The sequence below is a fragment of the Schistocerca serialis genome, chromosome 7 (assembly GCF_023864345.2).
Source record: "Schistocerca serialis cubense isolate TAMUIC-IGC-003099 chromosome 7, iqSchSeri2.2, whole genome shotgun sequence".
NCBI lineage: Eukaryota > Metazoa > Arthropoda > Insecta > Orthoptera > Acrididae > Schistocerca > Schistocerca serialis.
The window spans coordinates 263,734,898-263,762,256 of record NC_064644.1 but is presented as its reverse complement, the minus strand read 5'-3'; the positions used below and the strand labels follow the sequence as shown (position 1 = coordinate 263,762,256).

At 40.3% G+C, this 27,359-nt stretch overlaps 1 protein-coding gene across 2 annotated transcripts in view; it reads right to left on the bottom strand.

Annotated features, from left to right (window-relative positions):
- LOC126412195 (ubinuclein-1) overlaps positions 1 to 27,359 on the bottom strand; it is a 389,778-nt gene that overhangs the window by 101,190 nt on the left and 261,229 nt on the right. For both annotated transcript variants that reach the window (XM_050081677.1, XM_050081678.1), the window contains one exon: positions 11,788 to 11,895. In XM_050081677.1, the coding sequence (XP_049937634.1) occupies positions 11,788 to 11,895 (108 nt within the window). The remainder of the gene's footprint in view (positions 1 to 11,787; positions 11,896 to 27,359) is intronic.

Genomic DNA, 27,359 nt, shown 5'->3' with positions numbered 1-27,359 from the left:
CAGAGCAACTTAAATACACTTGGCACTATCCAACTCAACACTGTGCAGGGACTTGCTTCAGAGGAACAGCCACTGTTCAATTTCAATTACTGGGTTGCTTTCTAAGCAACAAAGTCATTAACCAAATGTCTGTACAAACAAATTCTACTACAGGGTGGCCAAAGGCAAGCTACATAACCAAAGTGTGAAAAAAAGTAGGTTACTGTTTAATATCTCAGTGACATGATGATTAGATTCGGAACTCATACAGAAAGCTTTGGATGAAGGCTGTCGGGTAGACGCAGTACTTCTAGATTTCCGAAAAGGCTTTGACTCAGTACCATGCCTATGCTTGTTGATAATAGTACAATCATATCGGGTATCAGGTGAAATTTATGACTGTATTGAGAAGATTTTGGCAGGGAGGATGCACCATGTTATCTTGGCTGGATATTAATGACCTCACCGACAATATTAATCGAGTAACAGTAACTTTAATTATTTTTAAGTGGCTTTCTCGAAATATTTAAGGAAACTTTTCCACTTAGAACCACATTAAATTACATTACATTACATTAATTGTTTTTCATGGATCCCTTGGAGAGTAGTCTCTGGGATGTGGAAAGAGTCAAAGGTGCTTTTTTCCCCCTCTCTGATACATGGATATTGTACAATTCTAATGCAGACAGAGTTATGAGCTATAATCTTTGTGAAGATATTTATCGATGGAGTAGGAGGAGTTGGCCAGCAGGAAGTTCTTTAATTCACTCTGAAACCGACCTTTATCACTTACACGACCTAAGATATGCTCTGGTAAGTTATTGAATATATGAGTACTCATGTATTTGACTCATTTTGTACCAATGTTAAGTTTTTATAGTCCTTGTACAGACTGTTTTTGGTTCTGGTATTATAATCATGTTTTGCACTATTTTGTGTAAAAAAGAGACATGTTGGAAATGACAAAGGACATCAATGAGTATATGTACTGAGAAGTAGTAATTAGAATACCAAGTTTCTCAAAGAGGTCTCTGCATGGTGATCTAGGACTGACACCAGATATAATTCTAATGACTTAGTTCTGAATTTTGAAAATACTCTCTTTGTGAGAGGAGTTTCCCCAAAAGATGATTCCGTAACTCATTAGTGAATAGAAGTAGGCCAAATAAACTAACTTCTTCATTTTTAAATCACCTATTTCCGCTATGATGCGTACTGCAAATGTTGCTGAACTATGGCGTTTCATTAAGTCTAGAGTGAGAGTTTTCCAATTTAGGTTATGGTTGATTTGTAGCCCTAAAAATTTGACACTGTCTACAGCTTTAATTTCATTTTTTGAATACATTACACTTAAAGGGTCAGGTATTCTTTGTGATTACTGAACTGTATGTACTGGGTCTTGTCAAAATTCAGTGACAATCGATTTGCTGTGAACCACTCATTGATATTTACAAATATTTCATTAGCTGGTTTTCTATTAAAAAGACAGGATGAGGACATGAGCCTGCTACTCCTGTTATCCCATAATATTTTAATTTTTGTAGAAGGATATCAATCAAAAGCTTTAGCCAGATTACAGAATATTCCAAGTGGTAATAACTTTTGATTTATTGATTCTAATATATCATCTGTAAAAGTGAATATAGCTTGATCAGTTGACAATCCTTTCCGAAATCCAAACTGATTGTGAATGAGAATATTTATCTGTACTAAGTGTTTATGAAGTCTATTCTACAGAACGCTTTCAAACACTTCTGAAAATACTGCCAATAATGAAATGAGACAGAAGTTTTCCACTGATGAATTGTCTCCTTTTTTTGTGTAATGGTTTGACAGTGGCATATTTAAGCCTATCTGGAAAAGTACCACTGTGGAGGGATCATTACATAAGTAACTCAGTATGTCACAAAGTTATGAGGAGCAACATTTAATTATGGTAGTGCTGATTTCATCATAACCACTGGAACATTTGTTTTTAAGAGAGCTAATAATATTAGAAATCTCTTTCGGTGAGATAGGATATAGCTGAATTTTGTCAAACTTTTGTGGAAATGCCTTTTTTAAATATTTTAAGCTGTCTTCTGAGGAACTACGCAAACCTAAGTTTGTCTGCTACTGAAAGGAAAAAGTTGTTGAAAGTGTCTGCAATTTTGGAGGTATCTCTAATCAACTCATTATTTAAATTTAACATAATTTCCTAATTTGCCTGATTAGTTTTTCCTGTCTCACTTTTTACTGTGTTCCATATTGTTTTTATCTTGTTAAAAGAGGATTTTTTTAAATAAATACATTTTGAGGTTCTGATTATATGTAAAATTCTAAACAAAGTAGTTTGTAATGTGATTTAGCTCTGTGGTCATCGTTTTCCCTTGACATTAAGTACAGTCTTCTTTTTGTTTTGCAAGGTACTTTTGTCCCATTTGTAATAGAAGATTTTGCAACATTTAATCTATTTGCTTTGATTACTTTCTTAGGGCAGCAGTTTTAAATGTGATCTATGACCGTATTAGAGAAACGTTTATATTTTTCCATTTATCCCAGGTGAATTGTATACATCTTTCCAGTCTGTATTTCTCAAACAGTTTTTTTATACCTTCAATTCGTTTCATTTATTATTCGTATAGTTTCCCACTTCCTGTTACTAGTTGAATCAGACCCCACTATATTAAATATGAGCAACTGGGCATCATGATCTGAAAGGCCATTAAATATTGGATTTATACTATGATTTGCTAGTGTGGTAGTATCTATGAAAATGTTATCAATTGCAAGGCTGCTGGTACCCATAACCATGGTTGGGAACTGCACTAAGGGAATGAGATTATAAGAAGTGGTAAGAGACTCTAGTATGGATCTTGAGTAACTATTCTCCAGACAATTTAAATTGAAATATCCACTTAGTATGAGTTCATTATTTTTAGAAGTTAAGAAATTTAATGCTGCATCAAGCTGTTTAGTGAATAGCTGGAAATTACCAGTTGGAGCCCTGTATATTGTGACTGTAATTATTTTTGTGTGTGTGTTGCTACTTGGGTGGCACATGCTTCAAAATGCTGATCACTACAGTATTTAAGAATGTCATAATTATGAGCCTTTCTAATGTAAGTGCAACTCCTCCTTACTCCATCTCTTTTCTATAATACTTTGAAGCTAAGGTATACCCTTCCATTTCAATTTTACTACCTAAATGATGTTCAGAAATACAAATGTCAACAGGATTTGTAGACAGATCTGAAATTCATAATTTTGTTTTTTAAACCTCTGATATTTTGATGTAGTAAATTTACTGTTACTTTTTTTGTCTTCACAAGTATTATGCTAAATATTTTCAGATACATCTTGTTTCAATATTGAATGTGTAGATAATGAGCTTAACCTAAAAAAGAACTACTTCCATGAGTTGCAGTGTCCCCCCCTTAAAGAATTTGCTATCAACTTAGCCAGTATATCTCCGCTATTCTATTGAGATGCAGACCATGAGAAGTAAAGTTCCACCTACCAATAGTGTCAACAGGAACCAAACCAATCCCTGACCCAGCACCAGCCTGAAACAGTCGATCCAACTCCATATTGACCCTCTTCACAGAGCTGTTCAACTGGGGTCGATCGTACCACTTGAAAACAGGCACAAAATCAACATTAGTATGGTTCGTTGCTGATGCTATTTTTACCACGTGACTCTCAATACTGTTGCCCTGGTCCCTATCAGTAGTGTTCACTGCTCCACCCACTATTACAACATGATCCTCCTTAGTGAAACCTTCACACAAAGATCCTATGCCCTCTATCACTTGGCTGAGAGATGCACTGGGCTTGAAAAAGTTTGTGACCTGGTAGCTGTCACCTAATTTTCCCTGCAGAAGTTGGCCCACACCTCTTCCATGACTGTTACCTAACAGCAGAATTTTCTTCCTACATTTTCTAAAGCAACAGGCTTCCTAACTGAATTCTGCTGTGCATTAGCTACACCTACATCTACATGAGGCTCTTCATTACTTAACTGTGGCAGCAGGGCAGCTTTATCCAATTCAGCCTCAAGGGCTCTAATCTTACCCTTCTGTTCTGCTATTTTAATATCCCATGAACACACTCGGCAGTACCTAGGAAGAGTCTCATTTTGTTCCCAAATTTGCATGCCACTACATTCCCCTCAGTGAAACGATCTGTCACAACAGCTGCATAGCACCCCAAAACTAACTTTCCTACAGCAGCTAAAACACTTCACATTCATGACTGTTTACAATATAGGCCTACTTTTTAAGCTTTCGCTAAATAAAGATAATTTCCTATTTACTATGTTCTATAGTGCTCTAATATAAATATAATATTAATGTACTTACTCAATTACAGTTCGACACACGTAAATTTCGAGCACAAAATTCAGGCCTAAAAATCGCTGTTAAGCGGTAACGGTTTTACACTATGCACAGATGCAACAACACGACTAATAAACTTAAATAGATAACCCCGGAATAAAAGTGTCTAGTGCAAGGAAGAAGAATCTCCACAATGAACTTAACTATAATAAAAACAGACATTTTACGAGTATGTTTGTTATTATAAAGCTATATTTAAAAAAGTTCTGAAGGCAGCCAAACAAACGGTAAACAAGAAGTTCATTGTACAACATAAAACAAAAGCTGTGGTCTGTTGTCAAATCACAGTTAGGTGTTATGAGTTATTTAGTAATGAAATATTTAGGATGAAAGTAGATGGTAGCTCTATTGTAAACCGAGTTCAACTATAAGAGTGTTTAAATGAGTTCTTCACAAATGTGGTGAAGTTGGACGTTGATGTATCAGAGTAAAGTAAATCCCTTTGGAATCCACAAAGAAGCTGAGTACCTTATGGGTTTTAAAAGAGTCGCCATAAAGGATGTGGAAAATAGTATACTATCACTAAAGAATAAAAACTCTGCTGGGGTGGGCTGGGATACCCTCTAAAGACATTAAAATGGTGTGTGGCCCAATAGCACCTCCCACAACTAAAAATATTCAACCAATGTTTTGAACAGGGATGCTTTCCCGATGTTTTGAAATATGCCAAAATCAGACCTCTGTTCAAGAAAGTGTCACAGGAAAATATGGGAAACTATCGGCCTATTTCTATTCTTCCAGACATGTCAAGAGTGTTAAAGAAAACAGCTGCAAACCAGATCAAAAACTTTATTGTAAAAAATGATATTATTATAAGAAACCAACTTTGATTTCAACCAGGAAAAAACACTCTACATGCACTGAATAATTTTACTGAAAACATAGGCAAATCATTGGATCAGAGAAGTAAAGTTATACATATCTTCTGTGACCTCACAAATGCATTTGACTATGGGAACCATTATTTGCTTGTCTATGTATTGGACAAATACGGGATTAAGGACAACGCTCTAAACTGGCTAACATAATAATTACACAACAAAAAAATAGGGTACCAATCACCTCAGATGCAGTGAATTATTATTCTAAATGGAGTACAGTATCACAAGCTGTGCCGCAAGGCTCCATTTTGGGGCCAATCCTGGTCCTATTCTACATAAATGACTTATCCATAAATATAAATTTCCCATCAGTTCTGTTTGCAGATGATACTTCTGTTTTAATTGAAGATGCAATGCAGAAAACATACCAAGCTCCATTGTAAGCACACTGGATACCTTAGAAAACTGGTTCTAGTTAAATGGGTTGAAACTCGACATTGCAAAAGCCCATATGGTACATTTCAAAACCAAACATCCAAAATGTGTGGAACTTACAATACAACAAAACCATCAACCTTTGAAAGAAGTTGACACAGTCAGATTCCTGGGACTATATGTAGACAAGAACTTAAGCTGGAATATACATATTGGCTTCCTATCAAATAAACTACGCAGCTTTACATTTGCAATGCAAATACTAGCAAATTCCAATGACTTGAGTACACAAAAAATGCTTGTCATAGATATTTTGAATTTTGTCATTAGATATGGGATAATTTTCTGGGAAAGTTCAAGTAGTGATCTCAAATACTGAAGCTGCAAAAGAAATTTGTCCGATACATGTGTACTGCGCAGTAAACACAGTCTTGTCACCCATTATTTCGGAAACTACAAATCCTAACTGTTCCCTCTGTATACATTTATGAAATTATAATCTTCTTACACAGCACACAAAAATTAATTGAGGAGACTCATTCTAACCATACATACCACACAAGAAATAATAAAAATTTTATGCCATCTAGGTGCCAATTGAAATTATATGTATGGACTCCACAGTATTTTGGGATGACAATATTTAACAAGTTAATGGGCAAAAACATATTTACTATGAACCCAGAAATTTTAAAAATGGGGCTACAGCAGATTCTATGGGAGAAATGCAACTATTCAATAGAAGAATTTATAGAGGACAAAATGATAATTTGAGCAAGAGGTTATTAAGTGTCAGACTCTACTGTATGTATATGTAACAAAATTTTATTATTATTATTATTATTATGCTGGCTGTTAACATCAGCTGTTCTTTCTTTATGGTGAAATTTTACCACAATTTGATGTGTCTCCTGTACCTGAATCAAATGATTTAGATTATGTATATTATGAGACAAATGAACCACAATTCAAAAACAAAATATCAGACTTTTCACAGATGATGCAGTTATCTATCATGAAGTGCTATCTGAAACAAGCTGCATAAATATTCAGTCAGACCTTGATAAGATTTTAAAGTGGTACAGAGATTGTTAACATGGTTTAAATGTTCAGAAATGTAAAACTGTGCACTTCACAAAATGTATAAAATGTAGTATCCTATGACTATAATACGTAATCGGCCAACTCGCACAAATACTTCGGTGTAACACTTTGTAGGGATATAAAATGGAATGATCACATACACTTAGACATAGGTGAAGCAGGAAGTAGACTTTTGTTTATTGGTAGAATATTGAGGATGTGCAATAAGTCTACACAGGAGATTGCTTACAAATCACTCATGTGACGAAACCTAGAACATTGCTTACAGTGTGACATCCATACCAAATAGGACTAACAGGGGACAGTGAATGTATATAGAGAAGGGTAGTGCAAATAGTCACAGGTTTGTTTGACCCTTGGGAGATTGTCACAGACATACTGGAGGAACTGAAGTGGAAAACTCTTTAAGATAGACATAACTATCCCGAGAAAGTCTATTAACCAATTTTCAAGAACTGGCTTTAAATGATCACTCTAGGAATATATTACATCTCCCTATGTACTGCTCACATAGGGATTGTGAGGATGAGATTAGAATAATCTCTGTACGCACAGAGGCATTCAAACACATCATTCTTCCCGCACTCCACATGTGGATGGAATGGGAGAAACACTAATAAGTGGTACACTTTGCCATGCATCTCACAATGGTCTGCAGAGTATGTAGATGTAGTTCAGGTGGATGAGGAAGGGAAACAGAATCAGTGACAGCCTGTCAAAGGAATCATAGTGACATTTGAAATGAATAATTAGTGAAACCACACCACAGAAAAACTAAATCAAGCCACTGAAATGATGTGAAACTCACTCATTTAGGACCAGCTGTGTAAAGATTGCTGCCTGGAGGTCAATTCTGACCGTACTTCAGAAATTAAACTCTGTTCAGGACTAGGCATTATTGTACAACACAAAAATTGCATCCACTGAACAAGGGTAAGTGATAACAATAAACATGACACACTTGGCAACACCACTAAAATCAATTATTGACACAATTATGGTGTTTCAACCACAGATATTAATCACATATTGTAGATAAGGATTATTAATTATCGAAGGTTTCAAGTTGTTAAGACCGAGGGAATTAAGCAGAAAAGAAACTGATCTTCACACTTTTCCTCAGCTAAAAAAGATCTATTGCTAGAAACCATATTGAGCCAGTGTAAAGAGACAATAGAAGGGGTAAAGTTACTATAACCAACAAAGAAAAGGTGAGGAAAGAAGTTGCTGTTGACTTTAATTTTTTAAAAAAGTGACAAATCATGACTTGAGGAGTTTGAAAAAATTTTATGACCCTGTTAAGAAAAGGACCAAGAAAGCATTTGCACATGACAAGTTATAGTTTTAAGATGCACTTTGCATTTCCTATAGTTGATCTTCATGTTACTACAACTGCTGTGTACACTGGAGCAAAGGAGGTCAGAACTCTTCTAGGTTGAAATGCATAAAACTGGATGTTGTAATTTCAGCATGCCTGTAGAAAGTGGGCAGGAGCTAACTGCAGTCCTGAAGCCACAGTTCATTCCTACTTGCAACCCCTACAATGATACTGCAGATTTTCTTCCTGAAGTCATATATTGTGGTTTGTATACATTTTAGTATGGTCAGATAAATGTCTAAGTATATTTGCTGTACAAAAGGTGATTTGTAACATTATTCAATATGCTGTTATTTATTTCTTGTTATTTTAAAGTTTGAGCCTAGTAAGTGGATAAAGGGCAGAGAAGACTCAAACAACAAAATTCAGAAAACACTAAGGCAACAAAGGCTGTTGCACTTTCGATTCAAAAGAGGATGTGCAAATGACAACAAGCAAAGTTTATTAGAGATTTGCGTGCCTTTCAAAAGATCTATATGTGAAGCACATAACCAACACCTCGTAATAACATAGCAAAAAGTATGAATGAAGAACCCGAGAAAATTCTGGTCCTATATAGAACCACTAAACCAGTCTAAGCCTTCCATCCAGTCGCGTGGTGACCAGCCTGGTGTGGCAGAAGGAAATAGCAAAACGAAAGCCGAAGTTTTAAATTTCACATTTGAAAATTTGTTTACGCAGGAGAATCATACAAACACATAATCATCTGACTATCGCACAGAATCTTGTATGCATAATATTCATCAAATCCCTGGCATAGAGAAGTAACTAATGAGTTGAAAACAAACAAGCTGCCAGGTCCAACTGGAATCCCAATTCACTCAACAGTGTCGGCCCCTTACTTATCTTGCCCTGCGTAAAGTTCCAAGTGACTGGGGAGGTGAGGGGGGAACAGGTGACTCCTGTGTATAAGAAGGGTAAAAGAATGGACCTGCACAATTACGGACCAATATCTTTAACAATTTGTGATATTTGAACTCTGAATATAGTTCTAGAATTGCTGTAAAATCCTAAAACTTATTCCGAGTTCAAATATAACAACTTTCCTATGGACCAAAAAGCTTGTATACATGAATAAGCACGTTTTAGAAAGCATCGCTTGTGTGAAACTCCGCTTGCCCTGTGAACTATGGATGAAAGGCAACAGGCAGGTTTCATATTTCTAGGTTTACAAAGTCATTTGGCATGGTGCATCCATGCCGACTTTTAGTAGAGTTAAGAGCATATGGAATAGGTTTCCAGATATATTAGTGGCTCGAAGCCTTCTTAAGTAAAAGAAAGCAGTATGCTGACTGCCAGTGTTCAGCAGAGCAAGGGTATTGTCAGGTGTGCCACAAGGAAAAGTTATAAGACTGCTCTTATTCTCTATATACACAAATGATCTCAAGGACAGAGTGAGCAGCAATCTGCAGCTGTTTGCTGATGATGCTGTGGTGTATGGAAGGACATAGGATGTAGAATGATATAAGATGACTTAGACAAAATTTCTAGTTGGTGTGATGAATGACAGTATGCTCTAAAGGTATAAAAATATAAGTTAATGCAGATGACTAGGAAAAACAATGCCATAATTTTCGAATACAGCATAGTGTTGCACTGCTCGACACAGTCACTTTGATTAAATATCTGGGTGTTATGTTGCAAAGCGATATGAAATGGAGCGAGCATGTAAGAACGGTAGTTGGAAAGGTAAAAGGTCAACTTCGGTTCATTGGGAGAATTTTAGGAGAGAGTGCTTCATCTGTAAAGGAAATAGCATACAGGATGTAGTGTGACCTATTCTTGAGTACTGCTCGAGTGTTTGGGATCCGCATCAGGTTGGATTAAAGGAAGATGATGAAGTAATTCATAGGTGGACTGCTAGATTTGTTACCGGTAGGTTCAAAAATCACGCAAGTACTTTGGAGTTGCTTCAGGCACTCAAATGGGAATCCCTTGAGGGAAAGCAACATTCTTTTTAAGGAACGTTATTGAGGAAATTTAGAGAATCAGCATCTGAAGCTGGCTGCAGAATGATTCTACTGCAGCCAACATACATTTTATTTAAGCACCATGACAATAAGATTTAAGGAATTAGGTCTCTTAGGCATATAGACATTTGTTTTCCCCTCAATCTGGCTTTCAAATGGACGCTTTGTAAATTTATTCCAATATTGTAAATGCTTTTATGTACGTACATTATTTGCAAATTCCATGTTAATTGCATTGTGGCTACTGATAGCTCCATTTTATGTTGATTCTGGGAATTCTTCGTAGATTTTTCTACCAAGAAATACAGTGTCATCCATTTCAGGCTTCTCATCCAATGCACTGACAGCTATACTGTATTGTGCCAGTCAAATTATGCAACTGTAATATCTGCCATGAGATTCAGGTCTGCTCTGAGTCCTAAAGTTAAACAACTCGGCATTCTGCACGTTAACAACCATTGCAAGCGTGAAGGAAGTGGTGCGAGGAAAACAAAATCCATGCACTGACCTAGGATCAAACCTGATATCCCCTGGACTATATTCCAGGTTGCAAGCACTGAGCCGAAGCAGACTGTTAGTAACTTACTTACTAATGATTAACACTAGTTCTGTTCAGCAGCCTGTGTATGGTTGTCATAGCAAATTAAGCACTTGTTTTGTGGTTCTTCATTTAATACGAATTGTGTAGCTATTGCTATTCAAGTCCAGAGAACATTTTTGTAAGACATGTTCAATTGTTACATGCTGCTTTTGAAATCCATGTACATAATTTTTCTCTGCAAATATTTCAAATTTCACTTACTTACTCTGCCAGTAAGTCTCAGTAAAATACTGTAAACTAACCACATTAATTAAAAGTTGGCTTCAAGAACTGTGATGAGATCATTAATTACTTAACTCATTACTTACACAGCGGATATTTACCTAACCTTAAAGATAAAGGAAACACAATTCGAGCTTCAGCAGAGGAATGAGAGTGGCATATTCACATATTTACATAACACTTTTGTGTTAGTAAAATTTTTATTGTTATTTATTCCTTTTTAACTTGTACTTGCACAAAACAAAAGTGTCGTTTCATAATGACACTAGGTTGTGAACTGATGACTGCAGCTGAACTTCAACTGACCAGCAAAGCTTAACCAGTCAAGGATGATTTTACTTAAAAGGCGATATGATCTGGAAGCAATGTTTATACAATGCAGATTTCAGGGTTCAGCTTGACCTGAGATCATTTTCTATGTTAATCTAATGTCAACTGCATTATACAATTAGCCTTTGAACTTCAATGTCTTAATCAATGAACCATCTTAGACTGCAACTAGTTTTGTGGCATGGCTATGCATGCGCATCTGATTGTTTACCTTAATTTATTTGGATAACTATGATGATTATGCAATATTAAAAGCTGAAACGCAACAAAATCCAAATTCTTGAAGCAAAATAATATAATAATAATAATTAAGCATTTTAAATAACGAAAAGCTTATGAAACAAAGATGTTCAAGATCTTTATTGCAATGTGCCTTACAATGAAGATATTTTACTTCTCTACCTCTTTTAAGCAACAACTTATTCATCCAAATCTGATGCTTTCAATTTGGAATGACAGCAATAAGACTTCGTAGAACATAAAAGCTATGAAATACTACTGTAGTGAATAGCAGCTCCATAAAAACATTTCAGATTTCTAGTTCTTCTAAATAAAAATAAATAAACATTACCTTAATTCGTCAGTCCACGGAAATCTTCGCTTTGGAATTCTTGTTGGTTTTGTGTCCGTTTCTTCTTCTTCACTATCACTACTTTTCGTTTGTATCGATTCCACGCCACTGTAAAAATTAGAATAAGTTTTAAACATATTTCTTTGCGAAAAGGCAGGGAAATTGTAATGTAATGTAAGATCATCAGAGAAAAATTGTTCTGACAGGATGTAACACATCCAAGAACCTAGGTAATAGCTTCAATTTATTGTGGTGCAGACTGAACAAAGTTGTGGATATAAGCGAGGTAAATGTACTGCTGCCACCTCTGACAATACTCAGTATGGCAGTCACCCAGCTTCCGCGATATCATGCTGAAATCATCATAATCGGCTGAAAACAATAAATATAGACGTGACTAGTGAACCCAGCCACATTTCTCAACTGCTAAGTATGTATGGTAACTGGATATACATTCTAACCCCCTCTATCCCATTGTAATGTGCACAACTTCTTTCTGCTCTCTCTGTCCAACCCCCCTCCCCTCCCCCGCTACTTACCAACTTTCTCAGTCCTTTTCTGATGTTGAGCCTTGTTTATTGCTATTGCAAATGAAACCTTGATTGGGAACTGAAGTCGTTTAAAACGAATGGGTAAACGGGTAAGCATCGTTGGTATACGGGGTATAAGAGACACCTCTCCAGTTCCACGATCTGTGGGGGTAGTAGCTTCAATGACTTTACTCCACATAATTTTAGTCTGTGAATGGAGAGGTTTACAATGTTTTGAATGATTCAGATTCTATGGCAGTATTCTAATCATAAGCTGATATACATAAAAAAACAACTTGTCTAATGCTTTACATGCACTCCTAAAATAGTTGAAACTGACAGTGAGAAAGAAATCGAAGCCACGCATTCTGACAGCACAGCACTTTCTTTCCTGCAACTGGTTTCAACAAAAGATATGTACACTGCCACTTAGCCATCTTAGCCCTGAGTCCACCTCATTAAGGTATCATGAACTAGGCTACGGGTTTGGCATTTTGGGAGGCTAGGAAGTTCTCCTCTATATGGCCCATAAAAAGGTTGGCGTAGGAGGGTGCCATTTGGGTTCCCATGGCTGTGACGTAGATTTGTTTGTACACCTTCCCTTCAAAGAAATAGTAGTAGTAATTAGGATATAGTTAGTGAGGTGTATGAGGAATGAGATAGTGAGTTTGGAGTCTTGAAGGATGTTGGGAAAGGTAGTGTTCGATGTCAGTATGAGGTATGTTAATATACAGGAAATTGGCTGGTTGGGAGACCAAACTACGAGGTAATCGGTCCGTTGTTCCTAATAAAACAATGCCACAAGTGTGAGAATGAAATAGACGAGTCATATAACACAAAACAGAAAGAAAGGAAAGACCACAAGAACGAAGGAAAGGCAAAGAACACTAAAAGAACAAAAGAGGACAAGAAAACAACATAGAGGCGCTAGAAAGAGAAGAGAGTAAAACAAGGAAGCAGATTACAGTGGCAAGCCGACCACGAAAATAAAAAGGAAAAGCCAGCCACTGCAACACATTAAAACCTTGACCCTAAAAGCACTAGGGTGGAGGACACAGAGGACAAAGGACAGGCGCTAAAACTCAGCTCGAACAATAAAAATGCAAGCCATTAAATTTCCACCCTCATGGATGAAACGCAAAACCAAATCAGCTGATGAGGCGTTGCCTGATAAAAATCAATGATAATGAGCCTGGCAACCGAAGATGAAGTCGCAGGGCAGCCAAAGAAGGACAGAGCAAAAGAATATGGGCTACTGTCAACTGGGTGCTGCACCAACACTGGGGAGTCGCTTATGTGTGGCCAATGTGGAGCCTGCAGAGAACCACAGAGTCCCTGCGAGACGCCCTCATCCAGGACTTCCACACATTCGTGGTCCCCTTAATGGCTCTCAGTTTGTTGTATGTACAGAGATTTTGCCATTCCATCTCCCAAAGCTGAAAAACTTTACGGTGCAATAACAAACACAGCTCACTTGCGGGGATGCCCATCTCCAGAAGTGGTTTCCGTGTAACCTGTTTGGCCAGCCTGTCAGCAAGTTCATTTCCTGGGATTCCGATGTGACCAGGGGTCCAGATGAACACCACTGAATGATTGGACCGTTCCAGCACATAGATGGACTCCTGGATGGATGACTGGTCGATAGTTTTCAGGCTGCTCAAGGAGTCAGTACATAAAAGAAAAGACTCCCCAGGACATGAACGGATATACTGCAGTGCATGAGAAATAGCCACCAGCTCTGCAGTGAATACGCTGCAGCCACCGGGTAAGGAATGCTGTTCAATATGGCCGCCACACACATAGGCAAAGCCAACGCGACCGTCAGCCATCGAGCCTTCAGTGCAAACCACTTCAGAGCCCCGGAACACGTCAAGAATTGAGAGGAAGTGACAGCGGAGAGCCGCAGGGTTAATGGAGTCCGTAGGGCCATGTGAAAGATCCTGTCAAAGCTGCGGCCGAGGCGTTCACCATGGAGGCGTACGTGAATGGACCACACGTAGAGGTGGTAAAAGGGAAGGACTCCAGTTCAGAGAGAAGGGACTGCACGCGAACAGCAATCGTTAGCCCCAACCTGGGTCGCTGATGCAAGAGATGGACTGCCATGGGTGGGAAAAGGAGACTAATTCGGATGCTCAGGGGAACTACGAATGTATGCTGCGTAACTGGAGAGCAGTTGCGCATGTCTGATCCGCAATGGAGGAACACTGCAGTGGTGCACAGGGTTGAGTAAATGCAACGCTGAAGGTGCTGCCAATCCATAAACCACACTCCCATAGTCAATTTGAGATTGGACAAGGGCTCTGTAGAGCTGCAGCAGTGTAGTGCGATCTGCACCCGAATTGGTGTTGCTCAAGCAACAGAGGACACTGAGGTGCTGCCAGCACTTCTGCTTAAGCTGACAAAGACGAGGGAGCCAAATCAATCGAGCATCGAAAACCAGTCCTAGGAATTTATATGTCTCCACTACAGTGAGTGGATCGTCATTAAGGTAAAGTGCTGGTTCCGGATGAACGGTACGACACCAACAGAAGTGCATGACACACGACTTTGCGGCTGCTGTTGTCAACCTTTCCACCAAAACCCCCAATTCCATAGAACTTTCAGACCTATTCATAGGCCTCACCTTGAGCCCTACACCCTGATTTAAAAATGCTCTACTTGTCAAAGACCTACTCTCTTTCTCAGGTTCCCGGCAATGGAAATCCTTTGCTGCCAATCCCTCTAACCAAAGCCAACAAAATTCCAATACTGAACCATTCCTCTCCCAGGTCATACAATCACCCAACCATGCTAATCTCCTTTTTCACTCCATTTACCCCACCTCCTTGTCCCACAACTTCCTGATGCTGCACTGTTGGCATACTAGTACCTGTGCACTCCGCCAGACAGCATTCCTCTCTTCCCAAACAATTATGGCATTATATCACCTGCCGGCACACCAGTCGGGAATGATACGGGAATGATAAGGAAGAGATGGCTGTCAGAAGAAGTCAGGCAATAGCAGGCTGGACAGAGCTCCCTCCAGGGTGACAACTTAACAGCAGCGGCCTTTATGTGAAGAGGTCATAAGTGCCACGATCGACTGGTAATGGCCCAGTTCTACAGCAGTGTCAACTCTAGTCACTTCACTTGTCCACTCTATGTAGTACAGACTTTGATTATTTCGTATGTCGCCCTTTGCTTGTGACACATCTGTGTAATTGCGAAAGTTAAGTATTGTATCTTTTCTTATTGTAATAAAACTCATTAATACAACTGGTTTGTTTGCTTGTCCAGCAATCCGAGTTTGTTGGCTTCCTAGACACCACATATTTGGCAACGAGGAAGTGAATGAACATCATAGTGACAAACTGTTACTACAGCTGACAGGCACCACAGAGTCTCTGTTTTGTTTATCATGGGCTTTTCTGTTTTGCTGGCACCTTAATTCTACCTTGTCTTTTCTTTGCAGGGGTGTGTTACCTGTTTTCACAGTGTCTCTTATAGTGTTTTTTCTATTCAGTGTTTTCAGGTGGATGTTGTGGAAATTTTCTTTGCATGTGTGCTTATTTTTCTTGCTTGCATTGTCTATTTATCACATTTGCCTATTCCAAAATGAGCAATCCCCTCTTTCATCCCCTGCTCAGGTGCCTCAGCTGCAAACCATACATGCAACGCAGCTAACACAGATGTTTCAGTTTCAGATGCAGCAGATAGCCGCCCTACTAAACATGCTACAGCAACTACTAACCAATCAAGTGACCAACGCAGTGCAAAATACAACTGTAGTTCTGGGTGCATTTTCGCCGTTTAATGAAAAAGAAGAGGAATGGCTCGAGTGGTTGCAATAGTATGAAGCCCACGTCATAGTTCACAACATATCAGGTACTGTGAAAATACATTACTTTTTGTCAACGGTAGGAAGTGCCGTCTTTTGCCTCACTCAGCAATTATTCCTTAACGCCACTCCAAGTGAACTTTCCTATGACCAGGTAGTAGAGTCTCTAACTTTTATGACCAACAAATGAATGTGCTTACAGCTAGATACCAACTCTTTATTTGCAAGGAAAGGTTCGAACAAACTTGTCACGAGTGGGAAACAGATTTGTTGGGTATGACTAGGAAATGCAAATTCAAATGTGTTTGTGGTGTTTTACGAGGTGCATTCAAGTTCTAAGGCCTCCGATTTTTTTTCTAATTAACTACTCACCCAAAATCGATGAAACTGGCGTTACTTCTCCACGTAATCGCCCTGCAGACGTACACATTTTTCACAACGCTGACGCCATGATTCCATAGCAGCGGCGAAGGCTTCTTTAGGAGTCTGTTTTGACCACTGGAAAATCGCTGAGGCAATAGCAGCATGGCTGGTGAATGTGCGACCAAGGAGAGTGTCTTTCATTGTTGGAAAAAGCCAAAAGTCACTAGGAGCCAGGTCAGGTGAGTAGGGAGCATGAGGAATCACTTCAAAGTTGTTATCACGAAGAAACTGTTGCGTAACGTTAGCTCGCTGTGCGGGAGCGTTGTCTTGGTGAAACAGCACACGCGCAGCCCTTCCTGGACGTTTTTGTTGCAGTCCAGGAAGGAATTTGTTCTTCTTCAAAACATTTTCGTAGGATGCACCTGTTACTGTAGTGCCCTTTGGAGCGCAGTGGGTAAGGATTACGCCCTCGCTGTCCCAGAACATGGACACCATCATTTTTTCAGCACTGGTGGTTACCCGAAATTTTTTTGGTGGCAGTGAATCCGTGTGCTTCCATTGAGGTGATTGGCGCTTTGTTTCTGGATTGAAAAACGGCATCCACGTCTCATCCATTGTCACAACCGACGAAAAGAAAGTCCCATTCATGCTGTCATTGCGCATCAACATTGCTTGGCAACATGCCACACGGGCAGCCATGTGGTCGTCCGTCAGTATTCGTGGCACCCACCTGGATGACACTTTTCGCATTTTCAGGTCGTCATGCAGGATTGTGTGCACAGAAACCACAGAAATGCCAACTCTGGAGGCGATCTGTTCAACAGTCATTCGGCGATCCCCCAAAACAATTGTCTCCACTTTCTCGATCATGTCGTCAGACCGGCTTGTGCGAGCCCGAGGTTGTTTCGGTTTGTTGGCACACGATGTTCTGCCTTCATTAAACTGTCGCACCCACAAACGCACTTTCGACACATCCATAACTCCATCACCACATGTCTCCTTCAACTGTCGATGAATTTCAATTGGTTTCACACCACGCAAATTCAGAAAACGAATGATTGCACGCTGTTCAAGTAAGGAAAACGTCACCATTTTAAGTTTTTTAAAACAGTTCTCATTCTTGCCGCTGGCGGTAAAATTCCATCTGCCGTACGGTGCTGCCATCTCTGGGACATATTGAGAATGAACGCGGCCTCATTTTAATACAATGCGCATATTTCTATCTCTTTCCAGTCCGGAGAAAAAAAATCGGAGGCCTTAGAACTTGAATGCACCTCTTATGTTCAGATGTTTTGTTGTGCGATGGTATCATGTACAATATAACTGATATGAGACTTAGAAAACAGATTTTGAAACATTCTGATCCATCATTTCAGCGCATACTGCAAATTCTAGATTAGTATGATTCAGGTGCTGTGTCAGCCAATAAATATGAGCAGCCACCAATTTGATGGGTTCAGTCGTACTTGCGCACGACTGGCCCTGTAGGCAGCAATAGTGCACAAATGCCAAGCCATGTAAACAGTCTTTAAATGGGAAAACAGAAATAAGTAATGTCCTCGATGGTATTCATGGCACAAACGTCAGGGCTGCCCATCTAGACAAGCACAGTGTTTTGCTTGTGGCAAGGTAGGTCACATACAATCCATATATTTGCAATGGAACAAACATAAGAATTCTGCCCACTCGCAAAATTCTAGTCACAAGGCCCATGTTATCAATGCAGTGTATTCAAAACCTGCTGTACGCATTAGCAAAACTGGCAAACAAAAAGTTTCTTCAGTGCTATACCAATCCAAACTTTGTTCATTTGCATCTTACTGGAAAGCGTCTGAAATTTCAGTTGGACATGGGTAACTGTTACATTGCTGAATTGTAACACAATGAACTGTTAGGCTCCCAAAGCCTGTCCAAAACTAGCATGCACCTGACTGCTTATAATGGACAAGACATTCCCATTTTCGGAAAACATACTTTGCCTGGCATGTATCGCTCACATAAGAGAACTGTGACTTTCACTGTCCAAAAATCATGTGATTGTGAGAACATATTTGGCCTTGATTTGTCTGGTTTTCAAATTCTGGACAATATGTTGTCTGTGACTGCATTTAACACCAAAGACAGTGTAGTTAGCTCCCTGAAAGAATTTCCTGAACTCTTTTTCTGAAGGTTTAGGCAAGGCTAACAATTTTGTTGCACTTATTAAAATGAAAGACAATGCTCAGCCGAAATTTTGCTGGGCCAGAACTGTTCCCATTGCACTATGGGGCAATGTGGCTGCTGCATTTAAAGAATTGCAAGATAGAAGAGCTATTATGCCCATACAAGCTAGTCAGTGAGCCAAGTCCACTGGTTTTGCTCCTCAAACCCTCAGGTCGCATTCGCCTCTGTGTTGACTGTCTACTGTCAACCCACAAACTGTGATTGATATTTATCCATTGCCACGTCCATACGATCTTGGGTACAGATTAGGCACTGGTCACTACTTTTTGAAAACTGATTTGCATGATGCATATCTTCAAATATCACTAGATGACGAATCTCAAACCGTGTGTGTTGTGAATACTCATTTGGGCTTGTTTAAATATTTGCATCTGCCTTTTGGCAGTGCTTCTGCATCCAACATTTTCCAATGGTATTTGAAACAGCTGACTGCTGAAGTACCAAACTGTTCAAACTACTTGGACAATATTGTAGTAGCTGGTTGTATGCCTGAAGAAAACATTGCGAATGTGTGTGCTTTGTTTCGTGTGTTATCAGATGCACAACTGAAGTGTAGACTGGACAAGTGTGATTTTTTTTTTTTTTTAAACCTGAGTTGTTGTATCTTGGTCATGTCATAAATAGTCAAGGTGTCCATCCTCTTCAGTCACATTTGTTAGGATCTGTGACCTGCCGGTTTCCTCACAATGTCATAGAACTGCAGTCTGACTTAGGAAAAATGAACTATTATATTCGGTTCATACTGAAATGCTGTACAAATTGCAACCCCATTGCATTGCTCGCGTCGCAAGAATGTCCCCTCTGTTTGGGCAGATGAGTGCCAAGAAGCTTGGTTCACTTTGATCCTGACAAATCAGTTGTGTTGCAAGTTGACACTTCCTCTTACGGAATCTGTGCATTCTTTTCACACAGATTTGGTGATAAAGACAGGCCTATTGCTTTCGCATCAGAAGTGTTGTCCAAAGCTCAGCGTAACTATTCACAAACAGAGAAATAGGCATTGGCTACTCTGTATGGTGTCACCAAATTCCACCACTATTTGTATGGCAGGAATTTCTACTTTGTAACAGATCACAAGACATTGCAGTCCTTGTTTCATTCGATGAATCTGGTTCCTGTATGAACTGCCCAAAAATTGCAAAGATGGGCTTTGCTGTTGTCTCAATACCAGTACGAGACTGTGTATCATTTGGCAGCTCAACACTTTTAAGTCTTCCGATGGGCCTTGATACGTATTATGACGTTTCTGCTGCATCTTGTTGTCACATCAATGCTCAGGATTTTGAATTGCTTCAATCCTTTCCTCTGGACTAAAGGAAAGTTGCACAGACCATGGAAGCTAATTGCGGTTTGAGCATTTTGCTAAAATACATTCACACATCTTGGCCTCACTCATTGCACAGGATAAAGAATTCTGTAATGCGCTGATACTTTGCACATCGGCATAACACCACATAAACAGCAAGGTGTGATTCTTGTTTAAAATTACAGTGGACAGTCATGTGTGTTGATCCCCCAAAGTTTACAAAAAGAAGTGTTGCAGTTACTTAACCAAGTACACTCGGGGATTGTTTGTATTAAACAGTTAGCGCGTCAACACTGTACTTGGCAGGGTATGGACGCACAAATAGAACAGATGACGTCACAGTGTCACGCATGTGTGGAAAATCAGTCTGTTCCTCCACAAAAATTATCTGCTTGCCTAAGTCGCAACCACCACGGCAACATGTGCACATAGACTTTGAGGGTCCTTTTTGGAACATTCATTGGTTGACTGTGATAGACTCTTATAGCAAGTCTCCTTATGCTGTGCCAATAAAGTCGACAACACCACGTAGCATAATTCAGGCGTTGTCCTCTATTTTTGGCCTTGAAGGTATGCCTGAAGTCCTAATGTCAGACAATGACCCTCAGCTCAACTCAAATGAATCTCAAATATTCTGTGAGCGCAATGGCATATAGCCTCTAAATAGTGCACTGTTCCATCCACAGTCAAACAGTGAAGTGGAAAGTTTAGTCTGAACCTTCAAGCAGCAGCAGCCAAACTTCGCACCACACACTCCAGGGGTCAAGCATTGCAAATGTTTCTCGCCTCCTATCGTTCGCATGCATGAGATGGATCATTGCCGGCGGTACTGCTTCACAGCCGCCGCCACTGGACACTGCTCCACCCTTCGCAGCATCCGGCACTGAAGGAAGGCTGCAAGTATCGCTTTGCGCCCCCAGTATTGTGTTTATCAGGGTTTTTAGCGCCAGCAGATGACAAGTGCAAGGTGAGATCCTCCGTCGACTTGGTGCATGCATGTTTCTCATTTCAGGCCCAGACTGACTGCAGTGTCGGCATCACAATCAAATTCGCCACTGTCATGTGCACGGTGATCCTTCTGTATCTCTTTCACCAGATTCATGGATCCCGAGGACTGCGTGGCCACAGCAGCTGCCAGAGGGTGTCATCACGACACCACGGGACGACCCCATGGAGACGGAGCCTTTGCCTCCTCTCATCCTACTGATAAGAGCTGGACCTGCCTATGCCACAGCAGCTGATGCCTTCTAAATCTCTACCCTTCTGGGGGACATTTACACCAGAGCGAAGGCCGGATGGCGGGGTACAACCAGAAGTCTGACGTCTCCTGCAGATGCAGCTTCCGGTCCCTTGGAGCATCCACACTCCTGCTTCCCTCCTGTTGTCGTGCTCCATATACAATGATGGTCTGTCGCTTTGGGGTGGGGGTGAGGGAATCTTACAGTGTAAAGTCAAGTGCCTGCACACAAGTAGGGAATGACAGGGAAGAGAAGACTGTGAGAAGAAGTCAGCCAATTGCACTCTGACCGGACCTCCCTCCAGGACAACAACATGACAGCAGCGGCCCCTATGTGAAGAGGACATAATCATCACAATTCACTGCTGATGGCCCAGTTCTATAGCAGCATCAACTCTAGTCACTTCGCTTCTTCACTATGTAGCACAGACTTGGAATTGTCTGTATTTAAGAACATTGATTATTTCGTATGTCTCCCTTTGCTTGCAACACATCTGTGTAATTGTGACAGTTAAGCATTATATTTTTTCTTATTGTAATAAAACTCATTAATACGACTGGTTGATTGATTGTCTAGCGATCCGAGTATGCAGGCTTCCTAGACACAACACACACTGCTATCCCTTTCCCTTCCCCATCCCCTCCAGATTGCTACTTCCATCCAATGTGTTAGTTGCATTCTTGCCTGAGCTGCCGAGATGGTGGTCATGTGCATGTGAGGTGTGCTTGCTTGGGTGAATGAATGGTGGGCATTTCTTTTTTTCCAATGAAGGCTGAGGCTGAAAGGTGGTGTGTAAGTGTCTTAATTGTGCCTGTCTGCAACTTAGCATGTTATCTTTACAGTAAGTAGCAACCTACGAGGGCCGTTCAGAAAGTAACCTCCGGTTGATTTAAAAAAAATACACCAAGTTAAATAAAAATATTTTAATATATACATCTTACAACTACATCTTTGCACTATTTTTCTACATAGTCTCCATAGCGATTGAGGCACTTATCGTATCTCTTCACAAGCTTTGAAATTCCTTCTGCATAAAAATCACCCGCTTGTGCCTGGAGCCAGCCTGTGACCGCATCTTTGAGCTCTTCGTCGTCATCAAACCGCTGTGACCCGAGCCATTTCTTCAAATGCATGAAGAGGTGATAATCACTTGGCGCCAGGTCTGGGCTGTAAGGTGGATGGTTGATAACGTCCCACTTGAAGGACTCAAGAAGGGCCGTTGTTCTGCGAGCAGAGTGAGGACGGGCGTTATCGTGCAAAAAAACGATACCGGAAGTCAGCATACCACGGCGTTTGTTCTGTATAGCCCGTCGTAACTTTTTTATTGTTTCACAGTACACGTCTTGATTAATGGTCGTACCACGTTCCATGAATTCAACCAACAACACCCCTTTGGCATCCCAAAACACCATTGCCATCAGTTTTCTGGCAGAAAAATCTTGCGAGGCTTTTCTTGGTTTGGTAGGCGAATTTGAATGTGCCCACATCTTTGATTGTTCTTTTGTCTCAGGGTTCACGTACTTAATCCAGGTTTCGTCACCGGTCACGATTCTGTTTAACAATGGTTCTCCTTCGTCCTCATAACGTGACAGAAAGTCTAATGCAGAGGCCATTCTTTGAGTTTTGTGGTGGTCGGTAAGAATTTTGGGCACCCATCATGCACAGAACTTACGGTAACCCAATCTTGCTGTCACTATCTCGTACAAGAGAGTCTTAGAAATCTGTGGAAAACCAGTAGACAACTCCGACATTGAGAAACGTCGATTTTCACGAACTTTTGCATCAACTGTCTGAACGAGTTTGTCAGTCACCAATGATGGTCTACCACTCCTCTCTTCATCATGAACGTTTTCTCGTCCACTTTTAAATAAACGTACCCATTCACAGACAACTCCTTCACTCATAACTCTTGGTCCGCACACGGCACAAAGCTCACGATGAACAGCTGCAGCAGAATATCCTTTGGCTGTAAAAAACCTTATGACAGCACGCACTTCAACATTTGGCGGGGTTTTCTATTGCAGCACACATTTCAAACTGCCACAAAAACTAAACTAGTGCAGGTACGACGTTCACTCGACCACGGCTTGATGCCGACTGACCTGTTGAGTGCGTGAACGCACAGATGGCGTCGCTAATCCCCCCATAACCCACACTGTGACCAATCGGAGGTTACTTTCTGAACCGCCCTCGTATCTTTTCCTACATTGTTGATATTCCTAAAGGGAGATTCCATTGTTAAGTAACTTTCCTTGTTTTAGTTCTGTAATTGCCACATGTACTTCTTTATTTCGATCTGAGAAGTCAAAAACCAGATTCCACAGATTTAACTTTAAAAATGTTTTATATTAAAATGTAGACTTTCATGGCCAGAAATATCATGTCCATTATAATTATCCGGGCTGTTATGCCGTGGTCGGTTGATGAATTCTGTGTCGATTCCCCACGTTTCGTCTCCGACTGCGGGAGACATCTTCAAGGGGGTCCGTAGCTCAATGGAAGGTCCAACACACCCACTGGCTCGCTACTGACTGCCGCTAAATCCCGTGTCCGCGCGCTCCCACGCCACGGCGTGACGTCACGTGTTTTGAAAACGTCAGTGCAATTGACCGCTGTCCGTCGCCGTCGATCGCCGTTGCCATCACCCAGTAGTGGGCGGGTGGTACACATAATCTTTAACACCGGCATCCATATGCCGTTTAATTTCACACCCTCCTCCTTACGGTTGAAATTATTAGGGTGTTTAGCGATTTCGATTGCCTCCCTGTAGAGCCTTTCATAATATCCGCTTGTGGCCGTGTAACGTCTATTAGTTAACATATTTGAATGTTTTGAATAGAATTATTTAAAGAAGCCTTGCATTATTATTTGTAGTAGCGTGCTTGGAATATTATCCCATCCTTTTGAGAGATTTTCAGTTATTTAAATATTATCCGTGGTGCAGAGCTGCGCTACGAACTAACGAGCCGCTGCCGCAGCGCATTCAAACTGCATAAAAAGAAATCGATCATACCGCAAAGAAGCGGGAAGGTAATAGTGAAATAAAATCATCTCTTTCAGCTTCCGGACTTGCAGAGCAGAGCAGCAGATTTTATGGTGTGTTTTGCAGGTTGACGCGGGCTGCTGATAATATATGACTAACAGTAAAAAAAAGATAATTTACCTTCGTAACATAACAGGAATTTCGCTGTGCTTGGTTCTTGTCTGGCAAACCTTATAGTGAAAACGTATTTTTCTCCGACAATAGTCTCATGTTCTTGGGCTAGTCGTGGTAATTATTGGTGTTTTACTCTTAACAAAAATCCACTGCAAAATTATTTTGATGATGAACAATCTTTGCGAACTGTAACATAAATATTTCATAACAAAATAATTTTTCATTTTCAATAACTATAAAGTAGGGAAGATATGTTGACTTTTATAGTGAATTACAGTAACGAAAAATGTTCCTTTAATAGAAAGCCAGTTAAAGAACAATAAGAACCCAATATATTCTGTTTTGTTGAAAATTAATGATTATAAAGAAATTCATGGCACAGCATTAATAAAAGGTATTTCGCGGCTCTTTTCGTATATGCGTTGTTACGCAAATAATAATAATAAAACTAAGCAAAATAAGAGGAAAGAGTCTTTACGAAAAGTGAAACTGACGCGAAACTGGCGCCCATAAACGCGGGACCCGAATTTGCAGTGGCCACGAAAATAAATGTTTATGTAATTTCTTTCAGTGTCTATTGTTATATATATGTATGTATTTAGTGATAAATGTATGTATGTGTATCATGATTAATGCCGTGTATTAATGAATGTACAAAAATTTTTCATGAAAAACCGCACCACTGCAAGCAAGTCAGAGGAAAAACGATCCTGATAGTACTGAGAAACTGTAACGACTACATAATCCGGGGGCAGCCGAACCCCGAGATCAGATAAATTGAAGGTAAGACTACAGTGTAGTTGTCCTGTTTGTAGAAGCGTAACTCCAGTGAAGTGATCTCATATCGCTAGTGGTGTGTAGTTTGATGTTAGTGTTTATGACAGGACAAAGTTGATTGTAGATAGTAATTTTTAGTGTGCCGTGTATTGTAGATAAATTAACATATTTTGTGTGCAAGTGAAAAAACTGTCAGATCTTGTGTTCGAGTAGGTAATTTATGAATATGGTTAAATTGCGCAGTCAACGTCCGAGCAATATGGATACTGAGGAACAGCCATTAGTTAGTGCAGGAAATGTAGAAGCGGGTGCATTAAGCAGTACAAGTACTCTCTTTGAGGAGATACCATGCGAAAATGTGGGGGCAGGGGCACAGGAAGTGATGCCACCGCCCACCAGTGCTCAAGGAGAGGTAGATAAAGAAATTGCACCACCTCCAGAAGAGCAGGAACCAGAGAGTGGTAATCTGCCTGGTGGATATTCACTTCAGGCGATATTAGAGCGCGTGCTGGATTACCAGGCAAAATTTGCGCAACAGCAAGCCGAGCGAGATCGCCAGCAAGCTGAGCGAGATCGCCAGCAAGCTGAGCGAGATTGCCAGTTAGCAGAAAATTTACTTGCCCAGCAGGCTGAGAGGGATCGCCAGCAAGCGGAGCGAGATCGCCAGCAAGCTGAGCGGGACCAGCAACTTGTGCAATCGTTAGAACATATGAAAAAAGACATTGCCTGTATGAAACAGAATTATGAATCGATACCTAAGGCTGTGCAGGAGTTGACTGTACAGGTCAACAACCTGCAAGTAGCAAACACTAACAGGGTAGACGAGATAGGTGTCTTAGCCAAACGATTAGAAAAGCTAGAAATAGATTCCACACAGCTTTTAGAGCAGAAGTGGAACGAACAAGCAACTAAAATTGAAACCGAATTCAACTCATGGCTAGAAGTAAAGGAGAGTGAGATCGACAAAAATATTAATTCTAAGGTACAAGCAGCAATAGCAGATAGAGATCCCGAATCGTTCAGTACCGCAGTAAATAGTCAGGTACAGAACGAAGTGCAAACCATCAAACAAATACTCAGTGAGGATATTCCGCAGTGGCAAGTGAATATTAACAAACGGATATCCGACTTGGAAAAGGGTTTAGCACAAAGTAGCAAACATCTTGAACATGAAAATATGTCGCCAACAGCCAATGTTTTTGGCAACGCACAAACTTATATGCGACGCAACAATGGTGAATCTTTAGGTGATAATGCGAAGAGCTGTAGCTTCGGTTCGGAGCACACAGCCTATGTCCCAGGAGCAAACCAGTATAGTCCAAAAATATTAGTTGAAGAAAGTTTGATAAAAAATAGGCAATTTCAAACGTTTACTACTGAACGGAAGTCAGTACACCCAGTAGTATTCATAAAAAGCTTTAAAAATATCTTGCCTAGTGTGTGGAATGAAGCACAGAAAATTCAATACGTAATGTCATACATTCAGGGTGATGCAGCATTGTGGGCTACGGAAGTAGCAGACAGCTGCATGACATACGAACAGTTTGAGAGGGCATTTTTGTTGAAATACTGGTCGCCTTGTATACAAGAGCGGCTAAGAAAAGAAGTATACAATCCCGAACCGTACTCACCCCGTCTTGGGAATCTGACACGGTATTTCGAGAAGTACATAAACAAAACGCGTTACTGGAACGAGCCTATCTCACCACGAGACATAATAAGACTCCTAAAATCACATTTACCCCTTCATATCAAAGAGAAATTAATACACGTACCAGAAAGCGACATGGAACATTTCCTGTCTGTTCTAGATTCAATAGACTTAATCCAGGAAGACGCAAAAGCAGCGTGTGATCACTCGCGGAATAATGGATCAGGGTGTAAACATGACAGAAATAATAGTGCACAAAACTACAACCATGGAAATGGTGGGAGTGGTAACAAGCGGCAAGAGCATTCGCAAAATTGTAATAATGGTAGAAATCAAAACGGGTATGGTCAGCCGTCTCATAATAAAAAGCGTCGGTTTGACGACCGGTACGATTCCGAACTGCCAGGGACCAACCGCTGGAAAAATGCGCGAGGTCAGGAGGTCAGTGGCATAGCAATTACAATGACGGTAATCGTAATTGGAATCAGAATCAGCGACCAAGCCCAGAGC